Source organism: Ictalurus furcatus, chromosome 20 (assembly GCF_023375685.1).
Source record: "Ictalurus furcatus strain D&B chromosome 20, Billie_1.0, whole genome shotgun sequence".
In the NCBI taxonomy this organism is placed as follows: domain Eukaryota; kingdom Metazoa; phylum Chordata; class Actinopteri; order Siluriformes; family Ictaluridae; genus Ictalurus; species Ictalurus furcatus.
Genome location: NC_071274.1, coordinates 21521252 through 21547460, shown reverse-complemented (window position 1 = coordinate 21547460; position 26209 = coordinate 21521252). Strand labels below are relative to the sequence as shown.

Genomic DNA, 26209 nt, shown 5'->3' with positions numbered 1-26209 from the left:
CTAATATAAAGTAATAAATTAAGAATTGCTTTGATGGGCCCTGCTACAGTCAGATTCATTCCTTTGCACATGCTAGCCTCAAAGAGAATCGGCGAACGAGAAATGCTCAGTGCCAAAAGAATCTCACTGCTAATCATTGCGACTGTTCGTGACCTCTTTGTAGCGTACGTCACCCTGTCCTGTACCTTCCGCTACGGCCGAGACGACATGGACGTGATGGGAATAGCGTTCCGGAGAGATATTTACCTCTCCACCCGGCAGATCTACCCCCCTCTGCAGGACAGGGAGCAGTGCACTCTCACCAAGGTGCAGGAGAAACTGCTACGCAAACTGGGCCACAATGCATACCCCTTTTTCTTTGAAGTGAGTACAGCACCATATCTTTAGACTAATATAATATACCATATAACACTTATAACTATAGTGTATGGTACTATGGTACACTATAGCATTCTATAGTACAGTACACTATAGTAAAATTATATTATACATTACACTGTAGTGTACAGCTGTATATTAGACTAATGTAATATACTATATAACACTTATAACTATAGTATGTGCTATATTATATGCATTATAGTACAATAATATTGTACGGCATTATATACTATAGTATAGTGTCATATATTTTTACTATAGTGTCATACACTATACTATAGTATATTACACTATGTCACAAAAACGTCACACTATATAAAACTTATAATTATAGTGTATAACTGTAACGTTCTGGAGCATGGTATACTATATAACACTGTATCACAGTAACACTATATAACACTTGGAACTACAATGGTACACTATAGTGTGCTTTAGTTTGGTAAACTATAACGCAATACTTTAATAATAATAATACTTTAATGTGTTATAGTATATTACACTATAAATGGCGCTATATACTATAGTATATTACACGACCTCACAATAAACTATGTAAAACTGAATGAATATATATAAATAATTACGCTGTATTATTCAATTATTCCTATAAGTATATATGAATAACTATAGTGTACTGGAGCGTGATATGCTATGTAACATTGTATCACAACACTGTATGTAACATTTGGAACTACTATGGAACATTATAGTAGTCTGTAGTATCATACACTATAGTAACATCGAATGATATTATACTATAGTTCTACTAAAGGAACATTATATGACGCTATAATATGATGTACTGCAGTATATTATAGTAAAGTAGCACTACACAACACATACACATACACTACTACTATACAATAGTGTACAGTCACATGATATAGCGTAGTATGGCACACTATAACATTGTAAGACACTACTGTAGTATTTTACAGTATATGACACTAAAATAACACTATATATATATATATATATATATATATATATATATATATATATATATATATATATATATAACACTATACTGTAATGTATTATAGTATATTGCATTAAACACTATACAACACTGTGGTGTAGTCTAAAATAGTATGGTACTATTTCTATATAATAGTGTAGGACCGTATAGTACACTAAAGTAATAGCACGCTATTCTAACATGATTTGATGCTCCACTATGGTCTATTGCAGTATATTACATTAAAATAACAAAAGCTATGACACGGTACTGAAGTCTGTTGGAATATACAGCATACTTCAGTACTTCATAATACAGTTCAGGTTCCTGACATTTACAACTCACACATCCAACCAAAACAAAAAAACGAAAACAAAACCAACAAAAACGCCATAGTAAACGATAGTACTAACACTTGGAAATCAATTGTGCATATTTAATTTTTTGTAGCTTTAAGTGAAACCGGTTCCAAACAATTCAAACTATTTCGAAAGAATGCTGATGCTTTGGCATTGTGGGATTTTTTTTGTTTTGTTTTGTTTTGTTGTGTTTTTTAATTCCCTAATGAACTCTGTTTACGTCCAAACATTAACCATGCCCCTATTCTGTCATATGTCTTTTCACTCTCTGTTTCAGTTCCCTGATAACCTGCCCTGCTCCGTAGGACTGCAGCCGGCTCCTACCGACGTGGGCAAGGTGAGGCCATCTTGCTTTGAAAATGACAGGGAAGTACATTTTTGGATGCAGAAATGACCCTCAAGTGCTGTGTAAACTGCCTTGACCTCAGCTTTCTAATTTTCCACAGCACTGTGCTGTAGAGTTCGAGGTGAAGGTCTTCAGCGCTGAGAACCTGGACGCTAAAGTCCGCAAGAGGTCGGTCTGTAATACAGGACATCGGCTGTGATGTTTCCTTTATCACTGAAACGTATTCATCCATTTATTAAAAACACTGCATGTGCCAAGTACATGCCAGAGAATCTTTATCTTGTTAATCATGAGTTTGTGAGTTTATTTATGAATTCATGCTAGCTGAAATGCGGGCGAAGAAGATTTTTGAATGTTGATTCTCTTGCTCTAGCTGAACCAATGGTAGTTCCATTATCGGTCAATGCTACATGTACTTACAGATTAAATTGTACGGTATAGTCTTTTCTTAGTGGTATCACTGCACCTTTACATCGTACATACAGTATAAAAGACCTAATTGCTGAACGTTTGCTAGCTAAATTATTAGCTAGCTCCGCCATTAGCTAGCATGAACGTAGTATCCCGTATTTCTCAGTTGCTTAGCAACGATATTCTCTTTGTTCGAGATTTTAACTACTTGATCTGTGAGGTACTGAAGACTGTGGTACTGACTTACACAGTTATCAGACAGTGAATGTTCGTGCTCTTAGATGGAGACCGGTTCTGTTTTTATCCGCAGGAGTACTGTACGTCTGATGATCCGTAAGGTCCAGTACGCTCCGGAGAAATCCGGTCCCGCGCCTTCGGTCTCTGTCACCCGGGACTTCCTCATGTCGGACAAACCACTTCATGTGGAGGCGAGCCTGCAGAAGCAGGTGCGTCACCTTACAATAATTCTTTAACATTTACGGAAGGAGTCTCCAGTGTAAGCGTCAGAGGTAAAGCTGTCGTTTTAGGTTTTTCACTACAGAGGCGTCTTCAAGAGTGGCTCTATAACAGCATGTCCTTTAAATACCACAGCAATTTGCCAATTTTGACAACATTTCATACATTTTATCCATTTATAGGACTGGTTTTTGGACTGCTCTTATTGGTCATTGGACTAGTTATTGGTTAATGGGTTCCTTGGACTGTTTTTCGGCAATTGGAACAGTTACCTGGCAAACCAAGCTAGATGTTATGGCCCAACAGTACACGGCATTTATAAAGTTAACAGTCGGTGGTGGAATGATTCCAGTGTTAAATGAACAGGCCGTTTTTGACCACTTTTCACGCAGACGTATTATCACGGAGAGCCGATCAAGGTACGGGTCAACATCAACAATGAGTCCAACAAGAACATCAAGAACATTATTCTTTCTGGTGAGAGGAGATCCGAACACAATCATTTGATATGTTTTTACACGTTATTGTGACTGAACGTCAAACACAGGAAATCCTCGGATTAATCGGTTCTGCGTCTGCTTGTGTGATTTGCAGTGGATCAAATTGCCACCGTCGTTCTTTACTCCAACGACAGCTACATGAAGTCAGTGACCACAGAGGATTCTGGGTATGTGTCTGAACCAGGCAGAGATAGACTGAAAGTGTGTGAAGCTATAAAAGTGGAAACTATTCTTATATAACCTGTCTTGGTCCAGGGACACCTTGGGTCCAGGTGGCAAAATGGAGAAGGTGTATACACTCCTCCCTCTTCTCGCCAACAACAAGGAAAGGCGGGGAATCGCCCTGGATGGAAAACTGAAGCATGAAGACACCAATCTGGCCTCGACTAGCATGTGAGCTTGTGTACAGTCGTTTACGAGATAAAGATCGTGTGCATAAACCATTTCAGTCCTTTATGGAGCGTCTTTTTCATGGCACAGAATCAAAGAAGGCGTCCTGAAGGAGGTCTTGGGGATTCTGGTGTCCTACAGAATCATAGTCAAGCTCATCATCGGAGGGTCAGTACGCTTCTATCCTATAATCTCATACAGGCCGTACATACATACTGTACATAAAGTGGGTTGCGTAAGTATTCGCCCCCTTGAACTATTCTACATTTTGTAGTTCCAGAACCAACTAAAATGGACCTGCCTGGGATTTCATGTCATTAATCGACACTCTTAACATTGACGTTGGAGGGTAAATTAAAGGAAGTAAAATATGTGGTTGCATAAGTATTCACCCTGCTTTGCTGTGAAACATTCATTCCAGAGCAAGCAATTTACATTAGAAGTCCCATAATTAAGTAAGTAAAGCATGGTGGTGGTAGCACAATATTAACCTCTGGGTTCTTCCAGGAGCTGGTGTGTTTATACATATTAAGATCATGTGACACTTTAATTGCACACAATGAACTCCATTCAACAAGCGATGTGTCTTTTGATAGTAAGTGTGTGTACCAGAACTAACTTAGAACAAATTTTTCACCGTAACAGAGTTGAATAGTTGTGCAGTCACAACTTTTGGAAGATTTTCCTTCCTTTTTCAATTTTAAATTGAAATAATCCCAAATAATTCCATATAGGACGAATACATATGCAAAACAGAGTAAGTACTAATGCCATAATACTGCGTGCTTGGCTTAATGTTATTTCGTCTTTTATTTTCTCCATAGGCTGATGGGATCCAGGTGAGTATTGAAGCTGTACATTTTGAGCTTCCTTCGAGAAGAAGCTACTTTTCCTGTATACAAGAACGTGAAATTGCTCTGTTTTATCGTTCGCCATCAGTGAGATTGGGCTGGAGTTGCCGTTCCAACTCATGCACCCGAAGCCTGAAACAGGTATCCTGTATACACACGCTGAACACCATTTCTTTAATAAGACACGTGTTGGTTAATCCTCATAGTCCTGAGCGGCGTGGAAATTCCATGTGGATAAAATTCCAGAAAAGCGATTTTTTCATTTTCATTCAAAGTTAAAAATGGTTTCTTTGTTGAATATAGTGAAACGCTGACACTGACCAGTTACGTGACGGTATGTTCGTTGATACTGTATGATGAAGTTTTCTGTAAGGAGACTTTATTTAACATTTATGGAAGGAGTCTCCAGTGTCAGAGCTTTGTGAGTACGTAAGTTATCCACTACAGGAACGTCTTCAGGACAGGGCTTGATAACAATGCTGTGGTTATGTTTCTAACTGCTGTAACGTAAGTGATAACAGGAACTAACTTGTTTTTCCCGTGGACATGATCAAATTAAATGTAGCCTTATATAGATAAGGAGTGTTTTACTCCTTACATGCTGTAGATTTGCACGAGTGTCCGTATAACACTGTGTATATAATCGACTGAACTACTCTGCTTTTCACTGTTGCTTCAAGAAGTGAGAGAAAGGTCAGTGTTTATCCTTTTCATAACAGCCTGTAGAACATATACTCCATCTGAAAAGAATGACTCGTTTCCGTTTGTTTGTACAAGTCACTATAATCTGCTCCTCTATATCTCCGTCGCATCGCTCATCCTTTCGCATGACGCGCAGCGAAATGGACGACGACATGGTGTTTGAAGATTTCAAGCGCTCTTTTATGAAGGGCATGACGGAGGATGAAGAAGAAGGGAATATTTCTGCCGGGGAGCCTTGAGAAACCTTTGAGGAACCGATCGCTATCCGGACATTACGGCCAGCCTCCTGGAGACGATCGAGAGCGTGAGATAGAGAGTACGATGAACCGCGATGAACATCTATCTGCAGTAACACCGAGACGACGAGTTGCGTTCTTCCTGTAGCGCGCTAGGAAAAAAACATTGGCTGTCGGTCTTTGATCTTGTGTCAGTTGTATTATGTTGAAATCATAGTAACGGAAAAGTCACCGCTTCTTTCCTGATTAAAGTAGGCGAATGGTGTACGGCCATTGATTTTTAGACCTTTAAGTTAGCAATTTTCAGTATCTGCGAGAAAGCAGATATAATAGATGTCATGATGTAGGATTTATATCACTGTATCAGAAAAAAAAAAGAAGTCAATTTGAACTGTTTTGTCGTTTTAAAACCGTTCTTTATTACAGTATCATATAATAAAGCCAAAAGATCTCAGGATTTTGTTTTTGTTTGTGATTATAATTTGTATTATTCATATATTATCTGGTTGTACCAAATTCAGCCTCGATCACATCCTTGTGCATTTTATCATATAACTAAGATTATTCTTCATGATTATGTTACTAGTACATGGCAGTAAGTAGTATTATAGTTATGGTCATGATTTAAATTAACCTATTGGGTTTATGACTCTCTTAGTGATTATGTATTTAACCTGACCATTACAGAAACATCCTAAATCTTATCTGTTTAGTAGCCATAGCAGTTACAGTTAGGACCCCATTTAGGACAACAGCTATTACAGAATAACATTTTCTAAACGAAGGACCTTATCAATAGGTTCATTATTTAGGATAATCCGAACTTCGGTTTTCTTAGAGTTTACTTTCTACCACTGGCTGTTTCTCTGAAGACATAGTATGACTATTTAAAGAATTACATCTTAAACATTTAAAGTACTAGATAAGGACAGCACACGTCCACGAGATATAAATGAATTGAAAAGAAAGGAAAGATCTGTAAATGAACAGACTTGTATTTTGAAAGGAATTTGCCTAACCTTCCGGAAAGTTCTTGTCCAGGTTCTTGATACAACCATGCACTTATGAAAGACTTTAAGAAGGAGAACGTAGCAGAGTCAAAGTCATTCCTATGGAAACATCCATCTACCAGCTGGCAAAACACAAGCTGAGCTAGCTGGTCAAACTGGTAGACCATCTTTGCAAGTTGGTAGCCATTTCTGAATTAGTGCTACAAATGCTAATCATTTTTATTAAGAAAATCACACGACGGTAAGGCAAGTAGAAAATCTCAGACGTTTATTGATTGATTTAATTAAGTAGCTGGAAAATAACTTACCAGCTGGGAAAGATGGTCTACCAGTTTGACCCGTGATTTGGCAGCTGGTAGCCGGACATACCACGATTTTTCAACATAAATGGAAGATCACCAAGAAATACAGTTAGGATAGATGAGATTAGGATAAAGTTTTGTAAAGTCAGACAACATAACAGTGTCAAAACCTCTGATAAACGATCTTTCGAAATGAACTGCTATACCTGAATATGTAGAAAAAATAGTCAGAGCAGGTGAGAAGTATCGATATAGATACTACAGAGTTCGTTGTCTTGTGTGAAATATGGCATTTGAACAACGATTACGTTTATTCCTCGTCTACTGCTTCCAGTGTACCCCAGCTGTATGTGCCAGTGATAGGGTCAGGTACGTCTCGGGATAATGGTTCATCACAGCTGTCTGGGTAAAGCAGGAAACCAGAGAAGGTGCTACTATTCTCACTGTTGGTACACATACTGTTACTGTTTATGTCCTTTACCTGGATCCACACTTGGTCACCCATGTTCAGGTGCAGAACCACCACCTGAGAGACTATACCAAGGTTTGTTGGTCCGGTGCTTTTCACGATCGGGGAAAAGTTGCGGAAGAGCCCCACTTTGAGGACTTTGTTGAAGATACACAAATTGTAGCTGAAGCTGTACGTGCCATTGACAGGAGCCGTGTAGACACCACGAGTGGGGTTGTAGTGTAACTGTGCATTGTAAATGATTATGCTGAAGGGCACAGGTCTGTCTGGACTTGGGTTACTGATAGCAAGTCTTGCTGAAAAGCCTGACTGGATGGCAGGAGAGCAGGGACCAGGAAGACCTGTCGCTCCTAGTTCTCCTTTTTCACCTTTAGGACCACTTACCCCTTCAAGCCCCTGAGAACCAACATTCCCTTTTTCACCCTGTGGACCAGGAGGCCCAGTCATTCCATCTGCACCTTTGGCCCCGTCCTTGCAATGGCACACACCTTGTTCGCCTTGATCGCCTTTCAACCCATTAAGGCCTGGAACGCCAGGGTTACCTATTTCACCATGATCGCCCTTCTCACCTTTCGCCCCAGGTTCTCCTGAGCCTCCTGGGAGGCCTCTAGGCCCAACTACTCCTGGTAATCCAACTTCTCCTGGAGGTCCATTCACAGAATCACACAGTGAAGGGCAATCCCCGGGGGGTCCAGGAGGTCCTTGGTTCCCTGGCATCCCTTCCAAACCCATGTCTCCTTTATCACCTGAAGAACAAGGAACCATGAAAATCTCTGCAGGTGTTAGTATAGTAGTAAATGTATCTTCTAATGAAGGCATACTAACCCTTGAATCCACGCTCTCCCATCAATCCCACTGGACCCAATGGACCTTCGTTCCCTTTCATACCTTCGTCACCTTTCTGGCCTTTAAACATTGAAAGAAGCAAAGTGATTAGAATTTGAACTTATACAATTACCGAGTTTGTAACAAATTACTCAGATTGTCAAATCAACCCATGACCAGCATAATATGACTGAACAAACCTACAATCTTCCAAAAGAGCTGTAGGATGTCTATATTTACCCTTAAGTCCTGGTAGACCTGTGAAACCTGGCTGACCTCGGGGACCACTTAAACCTCTACTTCCTGAACTCCCAGGTGGACCTGGTGAAAAATATTAAAAGCATTGGGCACCAGACACTAAGAGCTATAAGTAATACAAGAGGACATACAAATTTGTTGTTCTGTGGAGAATCATAGCAAAGAGCTTCTCAATTTCGGGCCTCATAACGCATCATTAATCCCAACACACCTGATCCAATGCATCTTGTTGTGCTGGAAGCAAGGAAACTTCAAAACTGTTTAGCGCATTGGGTTCGCAGGACTGAAATTGAGAAATGCTTCCACAGGAATATGTAAATGCATCATTACCTGGTAAGCCTCTGTCTCCTCTTTCACCCTTTGGGCCACCGCTAGCTCCTTTGCACAAAGAGCAGGTGCAGAACCAAGGTACTTGATCTGCAGTTGGGGGCACCGGCGCTTCCAAGATCATATTGCAATATGTCAAGTCTGGAATGTCGAACATGCGAGACCCTTGGGAATTAGCCCCACTATCTGGTGGAAAGGGATAACCCTTTGGTAGCATAGGGTAGTTCTCTCCAGCACGTATCTGTGGAGGGCCATAATCCATCTTGTTGTAGTCATGTTCTGGCAAGTGGTTCTCAGGCAGTGGAGGATAAACGCCAGTACCCCAGTATTCAGGAGGAATGGGCCTGTCTCGTGAGCCAGGTGGAGGAGGTGTAAAATTCCCATGATCTGTTTTGTTATTTATGAACATTCCTTTTGACAAGGCTGAGGATGCCAGCAAGCCTAAAAATACCTTTATCATCTGGAAGAAAAGACAGGCGGGTAAACGCTGTAGTAAAGGGGCCGAGTTAAAAGACTCACAAGAAAGGAAACATGTTCTCGTAATTGTTTAGAATCTACAAAGGTAACTGACTTAAAACCACAATCATAAGTGGACCAAGTATTTTAACCCCGACTTTACATTTCCAAACGATCAACTGTTGAATTCTTGATTCTGATTGGTCAGAAGGTGTTGATTCTTTTTCAATAACAGCAGCTTTGGCAGTCGTGCCAGTTGCAGGGCTGTATTCTAAAATGTTATTGTTTGTATAAAAAAAGAACTACAAACTTGTATGATGGATGCCCCACATCATTTAATCTTAATAAAAAAATAGATAATAAATGTAAATGCTGTAATCATTGATATGGTGACATTTTCTGTAAGGAGATGTTTATTTAACATTTATGGAAGGAGTCTCTAGTGTCCGAGCTTTGTAACACTCTGGACTTAAGCTGTAACTTTAAAAAAAATACGAAATAAAAAAACGTCTAAGGACAGATCTGTTGTGTTTTGCGGTAACAAGTCGAACTTTTTTGTCTTCGAGAGAACTGTCACTGAAAAACTGTCACTTTTTTAACAATGGACGACATCGATGGATAAAAAGCACGACATCTTTAATAAGGAAAACATTGGAATCATTGTCAAATTGCTTTGGTAGAAAAGGAATAAATCAATTCAGACTTCGTACCGGGCTGAATCCTACCTCGTCGTTGATCATTCTCCCAGACCAGCATTTTTATTCTTTGGAGATTTTGGCGAGAACATGATAACATTAGGTAGCTAGCTAGTTTGTTGCTGTTGTTGTTGTTGTTGTTTATTTTATTTTATTTTTTTTGCACACGATAAGCTACATTATTACAGTATATATGCGAATCCTACTTCATGGGCGTGTTATACAGATGAACCCATATGCATATCTGCAATAATCGTGATGTATCGTGAGAAGTTAACGGATATACTTACGACTGGTGAGAAGTCTCGAGCCGTCATCTGGATGAATCGCTCACAAAGTAAACCGTGTATCCAGCGCTCTGATCAATTTATAAGCCTCGCCTAAAAACACTTTTTCGCAATATGACATGTCCCCTGCGGGCCTGTGAACAGAGTAGGCGTAGGCCTAGATGCGATACGCCGTTGTCCTAGACACAGAATAAATAGGGCTTTTTTCCCCCTCTTAAAACCTTGCTGGCACTCGAGAACATGTCCTGCACAATGATAAGGAAAATAAGGATTGGTTGTTCTCGGCCCTTCCCTTCTCCATCCTCATGTTTCAGAGACTGGGCTGATGTAAGGATAAGACACCATAAACCATAAAGTGATCCATTTGGGACAACTGCTGATGCGGACTCAATTGTTGACGACCCAATTAATTTGCACAGCCGCTCATTCGCGATCAATTGTATGACAAAGTGTATTTATTTCAACCGTTTACAGTTATGAGTCGTGTGCTATTGCATCCATCGTGGACAAATCTCAAGTGTCCTAGAAACACAAACGCAGAGGAGTCATTTGGGAAGAGCTTTAGCCTCGGAGCGAGGCCTTGAGAGGTCACTCTCAGGGCCAGCAGAGCCTCCGGGGGCTGACCACACCTCATCCTCCCTCCGCTCGGCCGTGGAACCCAAGATATCTCTATTCTTGCTCAGTCGGGAAATGAATGAAATATATGGGACAGGCTAATCTGTGAAATAAAGCTTGTTGACAAAGACTATAATAAAAGATTAATGTCTAGCGCTGATATTTGTCCCCATTTCCACACCTCTGGGCCCTCGGATGGCGTTTTTCCTGCAGAAGACTATGAAAAGCCTTTGTTCGGGTAACTAATGTAAAGAAAACCACTACATGTGCGCACGTTCTGTACAAATTGTGACCTTTGTCAAGGTTCTGTCTGGGTGAACAACTCTTTATAGATCAAAATATCGACATTCCAGCTAGCAAAACTCTGACGTAATGACGTGTTCTTTTCGAACAAAGATAAGCGAGGAATAAAGCACAACGGTGGCGTGCTGTTATCGGAAAATAATCAACGTGGCGGTGCGATGAAGCCTGACGCAATCATACCGCCGTGAAATTGACAACGTTTGGAGAATCGTAAGCTCCCGTGGTTTAGATTTCTGAACTCGTGCTGTCCAGAGTTTAGAGGGCAGGGACAGATTCTGAGCACATTAGTCAGTCATTAACGCAATTTAAACAGAGCCTCCAGCATCTCTGCGCTTTATTTTACGACACGTAAGTAAAATGGCTGATTGTTTATTGAGATCTACATTCAGACGTTTCTTGATGGTTTGTCTCTGAGTCTAGCCGCTATGCACTTGTATACAGATGATCGGAACCTGATGACGGAGTTCTGGCGAACAGGGACGCGACTAAAATAGTTATGTAGAATTTCTGACACATATGTCTTCATATAGGTTTTCTTTGAGGAGGAAACAGACAGTCTGCTTGTCAGATCTGCGACCTGGTAATATATATTTACTTTACTGTTTAAGCAAACTAATAAACAGAAAGTTATGTTTAATGTGTTCGATGTTTGTCTTTTGTTGTCGCTGTATGAATTTTATTCATATAATACGTTTGTAATAATGAGGATTTGGGTGTTGTTATGTCCGCAGTGACCATGGCGAGGAGGCTTTTGCTCTGTTTTGTGTTGATTTTTCTCTGGGCTGCTTCTGCTGCGTCTATGTCAGGTATGACTTCTTTTATTTATTTATTTATTTTAAAATTTAAAACCCGGGAATTTTACGGTAAAAAATCTGAGTGATTAAATGTTCTGAGTAGTGAGTAGATCAGGAACTGTTAAGTAGCTCCAGATTTGGACCTCTACATGCATGTGCAAAATTATTGACACCTTTGGTGAATATAAGCAATGCAAAGCTTTTTTTTTTATTTTTATATTTTTTATTTTGCCTCTGAACTCTTCCAAAGTCGAAAGAAAACAGCTTTTTACAAAAGCGTACAATGACGTCACGCTTTTTTTTTTTTTTTTTTAATTTTTTTTTTTTATAAAAACCTCCCAACCGATCAGGTCACATGTTATGGAAAAGAAAACATGGAAGACAAAAAAAGTTTGTTAGTGAGTGAATATAAGGAGGTTTACGACATGCTGAATGGAAAATTTTCTCTGCCAATATTCCGACTTTGTAATATAACTCGTTACCATAGTTGCACCGATCTTTACATCATCTACATTATTATTCTCATTTAGAAAGTTAGGCTAGTTAGTTGAAGTCCATACAGGATTTCGTTGAGGTTTTTTATTTTATTTTTCTTGCAATTGTTGTGGCCAAAAACGCTTGATTTTGAGTTTTTGGTGCTTTTTTTTTTGCGGAAAACTGCTCGGATTTTGCGAAATTGCACTCGCACGAAAATGTCTTGCGCATGTTTGTCTTTCGCGGTCATGTTTGTTGGTAAACGAGACCTTTTAGCTGTACTCATGTTCGACGCACGTGAATCGAAGAGGGCTTTGACTGAATGCGCGTTGTGACGATGTCACATGACGCGTATCGGCTAAAATCTGCGGCGTTTCCTTGATTTTGTGTTAACTTCTGCGAGCGCAAAATCCTGGAAGGACTGATAATAGCTAGGAATGGTTAGGTGGTGAGGTGCTTTTTTGTGCCACATGTCATGGATTTCTACTATTTAAAAACAACAACAATAATAATAATAAAAAATAAAAAAAAAAGGAATAAAATCTCCTGATTTTAAGCTTTTATGAATCAGTTTTTTACAGCAGTCCGAAAGCACACACGCTCCTGCGCTCTAGACGGGCTAACAATTTGCTAGAGGAACTCAAGCCTGCATCTTTGGAGCGAGAGTGTTTAGAAGAGCGGTGTGACTTTGAGGAAGCTAGAGAGATCTACCAGAACAGAGAGGCCACAGTTAGTCGTTTCTTCTTCTTCTTCTTCTTCTTCTTCTTCTTCTTCGTATAGTTCTTCTAAGATCCTCTGTGCTTCTTCACAATATCCACATGTTCTTTTCCTCTTACAGCTACAGTTCTGGATGGTGTATACAGGTAAGTGTTGGTTTTGTGATTTAAAGGTAAATTGCAGCGCTATCTTCAAACCCACGTACTATCTCTGTGTATTATTGTTTATTACGCGTCAGACGGGAACCAGTGTGTCCCAAACGCCTGCAAGAATGGAGTTTGTGTGGATCAGTTCCAGAACTACATTTGCTCCTGCAACCCTGGCTTTGAAGGAAAACACTGCTTAGGTGAGTATTGTGAGGAACAGGGACATGGGGTTCCCAAACGCAGAATACAGACATGGAAGTAAGGTTCAAACGGGTTTTATTTAAGGACGTGAGGGTGTGTGAGAAAGCTGTGTTGAAATAGTGTGGTCGGGGTCGGGATTCGATCACCAAAGTCTCCAATTACATGGAGTGGATCGATAGCTTGACCTCGCGTCGGGGGCGTGAGAACCGAGTGCAGAGCTGGAGGTCGGAGTAAATGGGCGTGTCTAAAGGTATGGGCGTGTCTTAAGGTTTCTCATTCTTGCTTGGAAGAAGATGATTGACGCTTGCAGCATTTCCGTTGCTTTATTACTCGACTTCTCAGACAAAGCGTTCACGTTTTGTGAAACGTCGTGCCGTCTCAGATGACAGGAAGAATTTCCGAAGATGATTGTCGTTTTCGCCATTCTTACAGTCAAAGAAGGGAAAGAAGCTTAGGAATAGTGACTACAAGGTACACACCCGTTGTCTACATCAGATTTATGTTGGGCTGAATAACAGGAAAGAGATGACCTTTAGAGACGCCCGTACCTTTCGACACGCCCGACCATTACTCCGACCTGCAGCGACCCACACTTGAGCCGGTGTGCCAGATGCGAGGCAAGGCGAGGCGGGGCTGGGCGTAGCTGAAAGTGAGTTTGAATTACAGAAAGAATTTAAATCAACAGTTCTGAAAGCAGAATTGTATTCAAATTTGTTGTGGAATGATGTGTTGTAGCAGTGTTAAAGGAATACTCCACCCTGTTCTTCTTGTTATTATTATTATTATTAGCGCAGTGACAAGGGAGGTTAATTGGAGAAAAAATGTCAACAATTTCAAGCATTAGAGATAAGGTTTTTAGCTCCTAAAAACAAAAGAGCAAGTGTTTCTTTTCTCACGCAACACTTTCCAGCATAGTTTTATCATAGAGTGCCTAGTCGGCAATCTCTGGTGGTATTAGCATGAAAGCTGAAGCGTTCTGTTTGAGCAGACTGTACAGATGAGGAGGTAAGAGAGCTGGACAGTCTAAAGGGCTAAAGCACCGCTGCGTACTGTCCTTAGGTAGAGATTACTCCCACTGCACATCTATATTCAGGTAGTGGAACGGCATTCCTTACCAAATAAACCTTCACCTCCATTGAAGATCACATGTTAATTCTAAAGATTAATATGCACGTCGTTCAGGGTGGATTTTTTTTCCCTTTAAGACTGTATTCTGAGACTGATTTGACCTTCAGTTATCACACACACGAACTGCTCGGTGGACAACGGAGGCTGTGATCACGACTGCCACGAGAGGAACGACAAGACAGGACGCTACTGCAGCTGTATTAATGGATACGCACTCCACGACGACTTCAAACAGTGTGTTCCAAAAAGTGAGGACACGGCGATTTCCTTGTTGTAGATGAACTCACGGGCATTCCAGGTCTCCGTATTGTTAATATTTTACAATAGTGTAAATTGTGGATTTTCAGATCAGCGGTCTTGCGGACAGATTTTGATCGCTAAGTCGTTCTACAGAACAAAGCCCATGGAAGGTCTACAACCTTGGATCGCTGGTGGTGAAGTTGGCAAAAGGGGAGAGAGTCCTTGGCAGGTATAAGAATATAAACAAGGATCTTGGAGGGGAAATCTCGGTTTGTCATGACCCTTCGGTTATAACAGACATTGCTGCTTCTGTACACGCGATTCAAAGTTTGCTTAGAGTTAATTAGCACACTGATGCTAGCCTAGCATTTTCAGCATTGCTAATACACACTTGGCCCATATAATTGTGTGTGTTCCCATGACTGATTTGGGGCTGGTTTGGGGGCGGGGCTTAAAACGAAGGGTTTCATTTGTCACTTCTGTGCACACAGGTTGTTATAGCTGTAGGTTCATCTGTTAATGTTGAACAGTAAATGTAGTGTAAAACTCACCATGGAAACTGCTTCATGCAGGTTTATATTCACTATTGACGACGAGCGCGCTCTTGTTTTAAATTCCATCCCTCCACCTGTGTTACACATTTCTGGAGTCATCAGAGGCATGTTTAAAAGAATACTGAAATGGAGATTCTGATTCGGATTTTTTTTAAAAAATTTGCATTGGAGCTTTTCAACATGGTGCCATTTACATTTGTCTTTCCTTCCTAGGCTGTTCTTTTGAATGCCAAAGGACAATTTCACTGTGGCGGCGTCTTGATCGATGAATTCTGGGTTCTCACTGCTGCTCACTGTCTGGAGGGATTCAGGCGCTTCGCCGTCAGACTGGGTTTGTTTTGGGAATTTTATGGTCGATTCGCACTTTTTGATCGTGAAATTTGAAAATCAATGACAGACGAATTTTTTTTAAAAATGAAAATAAATAAATAAATGAAAGGCTCCGTCCAGAAACTTTAATGGGTTTTTGTGTAAAAAAAAAAATAAATTGTTCCTATAAAGTGCTGCAAAAATGAGTCCTAAAACCTGGAAATGAGTTTTGTGCTCCTGGTTCCGTCGTCCCGACGTCAATAGGTTTTTTGTTAAATGCCTGGAATAAGGTCTGTGGTTAACACGAGCTCAAGATATTCTCACGTTTTATTCTCCGACATAAAATACATCATTAATACCCGACTTGTGACGTTGTTAAGCTTTTCAGTGTCTTGAAAAAGACGGTCGCTAACAAGTGGCTAAATGGGCCTACAGAGGTTGTCGGGGACGTTAAAAGTCATCACGATAAGTTCATTTAACTCAAAAAATTTGAGGACACTAATTACCTCAAAATTTTTAAGTTGATAAATCAATTTCTTTAAGCCGGATACACTTAAATATAACAAGTTTGAGTTCAATTTTTTACGGGCGTAGCCAATCACATATTACTCGCCGATGAACTACCTGACAGCTGCTCCATGCTCTCTGTATTGCAATCGCTGAAATTCCTTGTCACCATACATTGTCACACTTAATAAACTTAATGAGTTTTTAGACTACTATTCACTGTAAAACATCGCTCCCTGCCGAGTACGTGTGATGCTGCCCTTAAATTTGGTCAAAATATAGTGGGCACCTGCTTTTGAACGTGAAAGCTTTTGTCTGAAGCTTTTTGTCTTTCTATTAAAATCACCTTTAGGTGACTACAAACGTTTCCAGTTCGAAGGATCCGAGGTCACCCTTCCTGTGGTCAAAATTGTCCCGCACCCAAGATACAATAGCCTGACGGTGAACAACGACATAGCTCTGCTGCGTTTGGAGTCACCCGTAGCGTTCAGCACGTACATCGTCCCTGCCTGTCTGCCGAGTCGAGACCTGGCCGAGCGCGTGCTCCACCTCAACGGCACCATGACGGTGGTGACAGGCTGGGGCAAGGATAAAGAAGGGACAGTGCCGTACAGCTCGGATCTCAAACACATCAGCCTGCCAATAGTGGAGCACTCCGAGTGCGCGCACCACATGGTCAACAACCTGACGGAGAACGTGCTGTGCGCCGGCAGCATCGGGAGTACCGAGGACGCCTGCAAGGGTGACAGCGGTGGCCCCATGATGACTCTATACCGCAACACGTGGTTCCTCATCGGCCTCGTATCCTGGGGCGAGAGCTGTGGCAACACGGACAAACTGGGCGTCTACACCAAAGTCTCCAATTATCTGGAGTGGATCGATAGCGTGAAAAATCAGCTGTGATCGAATCTTGTTGCTTCAGATCTGTTCTGCCTATCGTTCCAGATTTCGTTAGGACTTTTATTTTAGCTTAGGCTCTTCTTTTGACTACAATCACATCAATATCATCCCTACTGTGGGCAAAGTTCATTATGGCAATGAAAAGTTTCATAGATAAGAGAACTTGTTAAGTGGCTGCTCAAAGATACTAATTAGACTCGTAGAAGAATTATAGAGCCCTTTTCGGAGGGGGTTCAATTTAAATTCGGACATAGAGTAATCCCATGAGTTTATTTCTCTCTGGATTGGCCGTGTCAGTGCTTTTCTCCCTCCTCTTCTTAGAAAATCATACACCAAATGGCCTACTGTTGAAATACTTTTATATAATGTTTTGTAAATAATTTTCTTTTAAATAATAAAACGTTAGTAATGAATTACCGTGTGTAATAGTGTTTCACATCATTAACTACTGAAGGACGGCACAGTAACACTTCGGTCATTAGTCATGAGTTTCACTTTATTGTTTAAACTCGTATTAGTATAGTAGAAATACACGCAAGCAGCATTTTTAAGTGCACCGTAAAACCGTATAAGTTCCTTTAACTCAAAAAATCGGAGGAAACTGATTACCTCAAAAGTTTTTAGGTTGATTTCAAAAGTTTCTCAAAAGTTTTTAGGTTGAAAAATCTATTTCTTTAAGCCAGATACACTTAAATATAACAAAAATTTATTTCAAATTACAAAGTTTGAGTGCAATTTTCGTTATATTTAAGTGCATCTGGCTTAAAGAAATTGATTTTTCAACATAAAAACTTTTGAGGTAATCAGTTTCCTCTGATTTTTTGAGTTAAATGGACTTATACGGTTTTACAGTGTGGTTGGCACAACTTGGAGCTGTTATGGTACAAAACAAGGCTGGCAAATAAATTTTAAAATTACATTTTAATTATGTTTAAAATAAAATTATAATAATAATAATAATAAACTGAATAAACAGTAACATTAGCATGCCATTTGCTCGTATTACATAAAACACAGAACACAGTTTTTTTGTTTGTTTGTTTTAACTGTCACTTTTTTAAATAAAGAAAATGAAGAAAAGTCCATGTCATCATTTTATCATTTACTTGTTTCATATTCATTTCTCTTTATGGTATTTTGCGATTTACCGGTTATCATTTCATAGCCTACTCGAATCTGTGTAAACCTTGCATTTCTGAATTCCAGCTGTCCAGAGGTTAGAGGGCAGAAACAGACTCTCAGTAAGCACATTAGTCAGTCATTAACACAGTTTAAACAGAACATCCACCATCCCAGCTCTTTATTTTTCAACATGTAAGTATAACGGTTATTTGAATCCATCTTTGCTTTTTAACCTGTATTATCAAACAAATAAACTGTGATGTAGAGGTAAATCCAGAATAATTTATGCTCCACCTTCATTCGGTTATGTTTGATATGTTCTGTGTGTTTTTTTTGCTTGTTGCTATGTGAATATGATTTATATAATAAATAATAACGAGGATTTGGGCGTTGTTGTGTCTGCAGCGACCATGGCGAGGACACCTTTCCCCTGCTTGGCATTGATTTTCCTCTGGGCTGCTTCTGCTGTCTGTATGTCAGGTACGACTTGAAAATGAAATTTGCTACATACGTATCCAAAATTATTGGCACCTTTATAAGCCAATATAAGCAAAAAAAAAAAAAAACCCATAAATATCATATTAAAATGTGGTCAAATATTAGCTGCGGCAAATATTCTGTATTCGTATTTAAACCATAAATAAGTGTAGTCTTATTATTTTATTTCATTTTATTTTATTTAGACCGTGTGAGCAATGGAGAAGTGAATCTATATATAAATCAGAAACGCATGCAGACCACTGTTAACTTGTTTCCCATAAAAGGCTGAGAAAACGAAGAAAAATACGTAGATTCAATTTGTGTGTTTTTCTTGCTGAAATCTGGCAACCCTGCCTGCGAGCTTCATACTTGGCGCCTTTAAGGCTCCACCTAAAAGTAAACCTAAATGAGTTCTTATGCAGCTCAGTCCAATGCACACACATCGTCTCAATGTGAAACTTTCTGGCAAGCTTTCTAAAAAAATAATAATAAACAAACAGTGCACTTCCTATTCGTATCTCTATTCGTATTCATATTTAGAGCCATATTTAGATTCATATTTATTGGTTCAATCTGAATAATATATTCATATTCGTTTGCACCACTTTATGGAATAAAGACCTAATAAATAAAAAAACAGCTGCTGATTTTCAATTAGTTTTTTACAGCAGTCCAAAGGCACACATGCTCCTACGCTCCAGAAGGGACAATTTCTGGCTAGAGGAACTCAAGCCTGCATCTTTGGAGCGAGAGTGCCTTGAAGAGCGGTGTGACTTTGAGGAAGCTAGAGAGATCTACCAGACCAGAGAGGCCACAGTCAGTCATTTCTTCTACTTCTTCTTCTTCTTCTAGTTCTTATAAGATCCTCTGTGCTTCTTCACAATATCCGCATGTTCTTTTCCTCTCACAGTTAGAGTTCTGGATGGTGTATACAGGTGAGTGTTGGACTTATTTTAAGATAAATTGTGAAGTATTCATCTAAAACACATACTATGTTTGTTTATTATTGTTTATTATTATGTGTCAGATGGGAACCAGTGTATCCCAAATGCCTGCAAGAACGGATTTTGTGTGGATCAGTACCGGTCCTACATTTGCTCCTGCAACCCTGGCTTTGAAGGAAAATACTGTGATCTACGTGAGTTTGAATTACAGAAGGCTAAACTGTTGGTTGGTGCTATCAGGTCAGGTTTCACCGAGAGCTCGTGTTCTCACTCCTCAAAGTCCAGTTTCGTATTAATGTGAAATCCAGCGTAGAAGTAGCAGCGACATCGGTGCAAATGTCGGTGTCCCAGAATGCAGCGCAGCTATACATTGTAGGAAACCATTAAAGATCTTTTTTTTAAAAAAAAAAATAGGCCAACATTTTGACGGAAAACTTCAGAACGTTCAGAATTGTATTACAAAATGATCATTATAAAGATTAATATGCAAGTCATTCCGGCTGATTTGACGTTCAGTTAGCACGCACGCCAACTGCTCGGTGGAGAACGGAGGCTGTGATCACGACTGCCACGAGAGGCCAGACAAGACAGGACGTTACTGCAGCTGTATTAATGGATACACACTCCATGATGACTCCAAACAGTGTGTTCCAAAAAGTGAGGACACAATGATTTTCTTGCTGTAGTTGAATTTAAGGGCATTCCAGGTCTCCATATTTATTCTATTTGACCTTTTTGAGTATGGTGTAAGGAGAGATGAACAGTGCTGCCTGTAAATCATGGTATCCATGTCTCTGATTTCCAGATCAACAGTCTTGCGGACAGATTTTGATCTCTAGGTCATTCTACTCAACAAAGTCCTTTAAAGGTCTACAACCTTGGCTTTATGGTGGTGAAGTGGGCAAAAAGGGAGAGAGTCCTTGGCAGGTATAAGAATAAACAAAGGATCTTGGAGGAATATTTTTTGTTTGTTTATCCATTCTTCATAATGATGACTTGATTATATGCTAGTCTAGTTTTGGCACCATTATAAAATTAGAGTGTTTTCACTCTCAGATATTTGGGCCCACACCATTGACCAATTCTGGGTTCGTTTGGGGCAGGGATTATAATATTCACATAGAAGAATTCCCTCCAAACCGTGGATTAATTGAACAATTCTAAAAGTCCCAGAAAGCAGTGCAGCTATACATGCAGCATTGTTTTCAAAAGAACCAGGGATCAGTTCTCTGGACAGCTGCTGGGCTTGAAAACAGCTTTCACACTTCACCAAATGTACTGAACTCTCAGGGCAAACGGCCCCAAATCTATACAAGTTTTTAAAACAACCTTAAACACACATTCATAGGAAAAGAAAGTACACCCTCCTTTAATTCTGTTTTTATTTATCAGCACGTAAAAAAACGATTGGATGGTCCTCACCAACTTCTATAAACAAACATATAACCTCAGGCGACAACAAAATAACACAACAGATTTCAATATGTCAAGAGCAGGAGACAGCAGTGCAGAACACAGGAACTAACCTTGGGGAGACACAGGAGGAACCCGGACAGGAATCACCCCATAGAGCCAGAACCTCCAAGCACCTCAACCTCATGCTCCTGGCTTAGTAGTCCAGAGAAGAAGGATAAAGTGTCCCCCCGTCAACAAAGAGAGCATCTGGCAGCAATTTGAGGCAGATGCCAGTAACATCATACAGACTATAGTCAAGGGACGTGCAGAGGTTTGGCTATGCTGAGAAGGACAAACCGGTGGCCTCGTACATCAAGGACCATAAAGCCACACAGATAAAACAGCTGTGGCAAGACCTATGGATGTTTAGATGACAACACAACTGAGGAACAAAAACAACCTCTAGCCAATCTACCACACCAAAGCATTGTGTGAAAGAAGCTCTCGGCTCTCCAAAGAGCTCAGTGGCACAGATAATGGGGAAAGGAGAGAGCAGCCTTCATCATCATCCCCTTTGGCTTTGTTAAGCAGATGCTTGGAGACAAGTGTAGTGGTTGTTCTAAGTCTGGTGTGTGGCAACCCCCAGTAAAAGCTTTTATGGATGACCTGACCATCATTACCTGGCACCAGTTGGATACACCAAATCCTAGAGAACCTCATCTTATGGACAAGGATGAGCATCAAACCCTTGCAAATCTAGGTCCTTCATGCTGAAGAAGTGGTGGGTGGTGGACAAATTCTGCTTCTCAATATTTGGTGTCACCATTTCATCTATTTCTGAGCAGCTGGTGAAAAGCCTTGGGAAAATCTTTGACTCCAGCCTTAAAGACTCCACAAATAGACAATCGAAGACTTTGACAACTGATTCTCCAATGTGGACAAGTCAGGCCTCCCAGGAAGATTCAAGGCCTGGATTCACCAGAATGCCATCCTGCCTAGGATTCTGTGGCCAATGCTAGTTCACAAGGTCCCCATGACAACAGTAGAGTCCCTGGAGAGGAAAATCAGCAGCTACCTTCGCAGATGGCTTGCTTTTCCCCGCAGTCAAAGCAGCATGGCACTGTATGGCAGAAGCCATATCGTGCAACTCCCAGACAGCAGCCTTACTGAGGAGTTTATGGTGTCGCGAACAAGAGAGCCTCTTTAGCATAGATAATCCAAGGACCCCTAAGTGTCATCAAATGGCACTGAAGTCAGAATGGGCAGGGAGTGGAGAGCAGTGGAGGTTTCCGAGTCCAGGTTGAGGCACAAAGCTCTATTGGGGAATGTAGCTATGGGCCAGGCTGGGCTAGGCTACTTCCCAAGATTCTAATAGAAAAAGCCCATGGCAAGGAGGAACACCACCAGATTCAGGGTGAGATCTGAGCAGGTGTGCAGGAAGCAGGAGCAGTACAGCACCGAGTTACCTGGGCAAAAACTGGACTATTACCATGTCCAGTTCCTAATACAGGCTGTTTATGATAGCTTGCCAAGTCCTGCTAACCTCCACATCTTGGGAAAGAGTGAAACACCAGCCTGCCTTCTTTGCTCTGGAAGTGGATCACTAGAGCACATTATAAGCAGCTGCCCAAAGGCCCTTGATGAAGGCCGCTATTGCTGGTAGCAAGACCAAATGCTCAAAGCAGTTGCTCAGATAGTAGTCTCAGCCATCAACACTGGCTGTAAACAACACCAGTCTGTAAGCAACATTGCTTTTGTCAAGGCAGGAGAGAAGCCTTCCCAAGGCCATCGCAGTAACCGTAGTCAGAGCGACCACAGCGAGAATGTCCATGTAGAATTGAGGTCCATTTCCATAGTACTTCAAGCGGTACCATCCTGAGCAATCTCCAGGCTGTAGCCTCCAGTTGATGTGCACCCCATCCAGAGGTAGGGCATCAGGATGGATCAGGCAGGTCCGGAGGGCATATTGAAAGCCGTTGTGTATTTTTTGTTGTCACCTGAGGTTATTTGTTTATTTATAGAAGTTAGTGGGGACCACACAACTGTTATTTAAGCCCTGATAACTAAAAACATACCGTAGAATTGAAGGAGGATCGACTTTCCTTTTCCCATGACGGTACTTGAAATGGTCGTCTCCTAACAGATTCAAAGAAAATATAGTGTGCAAATAAATTAAATGGTCAACACGGAACTCGACAAGAGAATGTTTAAATAAAACAGTACTGAAATGTGGGTTCTGATTCACAAAGGCCATGATGAAGCTTTATATTTGTGTTTCCTTCCTAGGCTCTTATCTTGAATTCCCAAGGAAAATTTCACTGTAGCGGTGTCTTGATCGATGAAAACTGGGTTCTCACTGCTGCTCACTGTCTTGAGAAATTCAGCCGCTTCGGTGTCAGACTGGGTTTGTTTTGTATTTTTTGTTATGGTTGATTTGCTTTTGGTCTCCTTTAAAAATGATGCATTAATCTTTAGAAGAAAAAAATAAAGGTTCCATCCAGCAACCTATTTGTTCCTCTTGGAGAACCCCTAAAGGTTCTATGTGGAATCCTACAACTTGGGGTGGACAATCTGCCAAAAATATTTTTCAATTGCTTGTCCACATGTGTATGTCGCTTTATAGCCACCTACTGAAAAGGAAAGGAATATAAATAGGAGGTTATCAAAGATGCTGTATTTCTCATTTCTTGTGTTTTGGTGTGATGTGTAACTGATACTGTTATTTTGAGAGTGAGCTGGTGAAACCTTTCTGAAGTTATGCGTCTATTGGTAAAACACTGATCTGAAGATTCCTCAAGTAAGCAATAAACAGAATCTGGAGATCAACACCAGTCTCCTAGATCCTGACTCATTGTTGCCAATTTTCTAACTGGTTATGTTCTAACTGGTTATATTTTAACAGCTAATGCTAGCTGGTTCACTTTAACCATGGAATGACTTTGGCAATCTATAAACCACTAACATGAAGCAAAATAAGGTTGTTAGTTAGCAGAGTAATTAACATTTGCTGCATACTTGTAAACATGGACTTGGTCAAAGCCTCAGTTTTCCATGGTCTACCTTATCTACCATGTCTGTCAAACTTTTATTTTCATAATTTGGTCAAATTATGGTGGGCAGCTATGCAAATGCTGTATATAAAAAATGCATAAAAGGGTGCTTATTTTCTACGCAAATGACCATTCCCTCCCTTTAGGAGACTACAAACGTTTGAAGTTTGAAGAATCCGAGGTCAACCGTTATGTGGTCAAAATTGTCCCGCACCCAAAATACAATAGCCTAACGGTGGACAACGACATAGCTCTGCTGCGTTTGGAGTCACCCGTAGCGTTCAGCACGTACATCGTCCCTGCCTGTCTGCCGAGTCGAGACCTGGCCGAGCGCGTGCTCCACCTCAACGGCACCATGATGGTAGTGACAGGCTGGGGCAAGGACAAAGAAGGGACAATGACATACAGCTCGGATCTCAAACACATCAGCCTGCCACTGGTGGAGCAATCCGAGTGCGCACACTACATGGTCAACAACCTGACGGAGAACATGCTGTGCGCCGGCAGCATCGGGAGTACCAAGGACGCATGCAAGGGTGACAGTGGCGGCCCCATGATGACTCTATACCGCAACACGTGGTTCCTCATCGGCCTCGTATCCTGGGGCGAGGTCTGTGGCAACACGGACAAACTGGGCGTCTACACCAAAGTCTCCAATTACATGGAGTGGATCGATAGCGTGAAAAATAAGCTGTGATCGAATCTTGTTGCTTCAGATCTGTTCTGCCTATCGTTCCAGATTTAGTTAGGACTTTTATTTTGGAATGGCTTTTCCTTTTACTAAAAACAAGATCGGAAGGTTGTGAGTTCAAATCCCAGCGCTACCACTGTTGGGCCCTTGAGCAAGACCCTTAACCCTCAGTTGTATAAATGAGTATAATGAGTAATGTAAGTTGCTCTAGATAACGGCATCTACCAAATGCTTCTAATGTTGTAAAGCCCCGTTCAGAGGGGATTACAAAAGAAGGAACCGATTCTGAACAGCTGAAACGAGTCGTTAGTGATTCCAGACTTTACTTCCTGCACAAACCTATGTATGTTTGTAACAAAACGCCCCGCCTCTGGTCTTCATTGGCTGCTCGCTGACAGCAGTAGACCAATCACAACAAACTGGCACATCTGACCAATCACTACAGAGTATGCTCTCTGAAAGGAGGAGTTTAGAATGAATCCTTTAGAACGGATCATTAAACGAGTCATTTTTGACACTGGGGGTGAGAAAAGGCAATGCTGCAATTTAAAGTATGATCACATTAAAGTGTTTTTTGACCTCAGACGCGTGTAAATCTATTGTAGGAGAGCTTTAAAACAAAATTAGGCACGTTTCAAAACCATAATAGGTGCACTTTAAATCTTACCAAATTCATAAAAATGATCACATGAGAATTATTCGTCCCTACTGTATTAATTTAATCGCTGTCTGTAATAATAATGATGAGTCTTTATTGATCACATATACATATGCACAGTGAAATTCTTTTCTTTGCATATCCCAGCATGTTGGGACGCTGGGGTCAGAGTGCAGGGTCAGCCATGATACAGCGCCCTCTGGAGGAGAGAGGGTTAAGGGCCTTGCTCAAGGGCCCAACAGCTTGGCAGTGCTGGGGCTTGAACCCCCGACCTTCCGATCAGTAACCCAGAGTCTTAACCGCAAATATTTTATTAACGACATCACCCCATGAAACAAATCCTGTCCGAATAGGGCCTAAGACCTAAATTACCTAAAAAATATCATGTGCCACAAGTGTGTCATTCCAGAGTTGAAGACTTCACCCATTTTAAATTAGAGCTACAGTCTTTAAAATTCACTTCATTCGTTTTGCTTTCGAGATTTTAAAATGAACCCATTGCTTGACGTTTAACCTGAGATGTCAAGAGGATGTTTAAAAAGCTTCTGTGTAGAATGATCTTGTATTGTGACTTTTACAAATCCCTAACACTGGAGACTCCTTACAAAATTGTTGAATCTCCTTAAATAAAATTCCACAATATCAATGACTATATGTTTTTGTTGTTGTTGTCGTTGTTGTTGTTGATTAAAAAAAATTATAATCAGGTTATTATTACCCATAGATTATTTTGTCTGAACACATTAGCATCAATTTGAT

The 26209-nt window shown here is 40.7% G+C and overlaps 4 protein-coding genes across 6 annotated transcripts; 3 read left to right on the top strand and 1 right to left on the bottom strand.

Moving 5' to 3' along the window:
• The first annotated feature begins 42 nt into the window (after positions 1-42).
• On the top strand, positions 43-6327 carry saga (S-antigen; retina and pineal gland (arrestin) a). The gene is made up of 12 exons (XM_053651922.1): positions 43-363; positions 1979-2038; positions 2148-2215; positions 2769-2904; positions 3307-3391; positions 3509-3581; positions 3670-3807; positions 3895-3972; positions 4629-4643; positions 4744-4796; positions 5339-5348; positions 5494-6327. Exons 1-12 carry the CDS (start codon positions 70-72, stop codon positions 5594-5596), a joined length of 1113 nt encoding a protein of 370 aa, XP_053507897.1. The 5' UTR covers positions 43-69; the 3' UTR covers positions 5597-6327.
• Positions 6328-7215: 888 nt separating this feature from the next.
• Positions 7216-8563, bottom strand: LOC128624048 (otolin-1-like). The gene is made up of 3 exons (XM_053651327.1): positions 8440-8563; positions 8200-8280; positions 7216-8120 (listed from the first exon to the last, which is right to left on the bottom strand). The coding sequence occupies exons 2-3, from the start codon at positions 8258-8260 to the stop codon at positions 7216-7218; spliced, it is 966 nt and encodes a 321-aa protein (XP_053507302.1). The 5' UTR covers positions 8261-8280; positions 8440-8563.
• Positions 8564-11496: 2933 nt separating this feature from the next.
• Positions 11497-17523, top strand: LOC128624309 (vitamin K-dependent protein C). Its single transcript, XM_053651883.1, has 9 exons — positions 11497-11720; positions 11872-11946; positions 12980-13137; positions 13247-13271; positions 13364-13471; positions 14708-14848; positions 14948-15069; positions 15608-15725; positions 16563-17523. Exons 1-9 carry the CDS (start codon positions 11657-11659, stop codon positions 17111-17113), a joined length of 1362 nt encoding a protein of 453 aa, XP_053507858.1. The 5' UTR covers positions 11497-11656; the 3' UTR covers positions 17114-17523.
• A 142-nt stretch (positions 17524-17665) lies between these two features.
• On the top strand, positions 17666-26100 carry LOC128624310 (vitamin K-dependent protein C). 3 transcript variants are annotated; one of them, XM_053651886.1, is made up of 9 exons: positions 17666-18424; positions 18638-18712; positions 19371-19528; positions 19623-19647; positions 19740-19850; positions 20173-20313; positions 20462-20583; positions 23338-23455; positions 24248-26100. In XM_053651886.1, the coding sequence occupies exons 2-9, from the start codon at positions 18643-18645 to the stop codon at positions 24796-24798; spliced, it is 1296 nt and encodes a 431-aa protein (XP_053507861.1). In that variant the 5' UTR covers positions 17666-18424; positions 18638-18642; the 3' UTR covers positions 24799-26100. The 3 variants fall into 3 exon arrangements, with proteins under 3 accessions (XP_053507861.1, XP_053507860.1, XP_053507862.1); XM_053651887.1 differs by lacking the exon at positions 17666-18424 and adding an exon at positions 18449-18499; XM_053651885.1 differs by having other exon boundaries at positions 17666-18712.
• Positions 26101-26209: the final 109 nt, after the last annotated feature.

Coding starts and splice junctions, on each gene's coding strand:
- saga (XM_053651922.1), top strand. CDS start 70: ATGCTAGCCTCAAAGAGAATCGGCGAACGAGAAATGCTCAGTGCCAAA. Junction 2,039..2,147: donor CTCCTACCGACGTGGGCAAG/GTGAGGCCATCT, acceptor AATTTTCCACAG/CACTGTGCTGTAGAGTTCGA. Junction 3,808..3,894: donor AATCTGGCCTCGACTAGCAT/GTGAGCTTGTGT, acceptor TTCATGGCACAG/AATCAAAGAAGGCGTCCTGA.
- LOC128624048 (XM_053651327.1), bottom strand. CDS start 8,260: ATGAAAGGGAACGAAGGTCCATTGGGTCCAGTGGGATTGATGGGAGAG. Junction 8,121..8,199: donor GGGAGAGCGTGGATTCAAGG/GTTAGTATGCCT, acceptor CTTGTTCTTCAG/GTGATAAAGGAGACATGGGT.
- LOC128624309 (XM_053651883.1), top strand. CDS start 11,657: ATGTCTTCATATAGGTTTTCTTTGAGGAGGAAACAGACAGTCTGCTTG. Junction 13,272..13,363: donor GTTCTGGATGGTGTATACAG/GTAAGTGTTGGT, acceptor ATTACGCGTCAG/ACGGGAACCAGTGTGTCCCA. Junction 13,472..14,707: donor TGAAGGAAAACACTGCTTAG/GTGAGTATTGTG, acceptor TTTGACCTTCAG/TTATCACACACACGAACTGC.
- LOC128624310 (XM_053651885.1), top strand. CDS start 18,586: ATGATTTATATAATAAATAATAACGAGGATTTGGGCGTTGTTGTGTCT. Junction 19,648..19,739: donor GTTCTGGATGGTGTATACAG/GTGAGTGTTGGA, acceptor ATTATGTGTCAG/ATGGGAACCAGTGTATCCCA. Junction 23,456..24,247: donor CCGCTTCGGTGTCAGACTGG/GTTTGTTTTGTA, acceptor CCCTCCCTTTAG/GAGACTACAAACGTTTGAAG.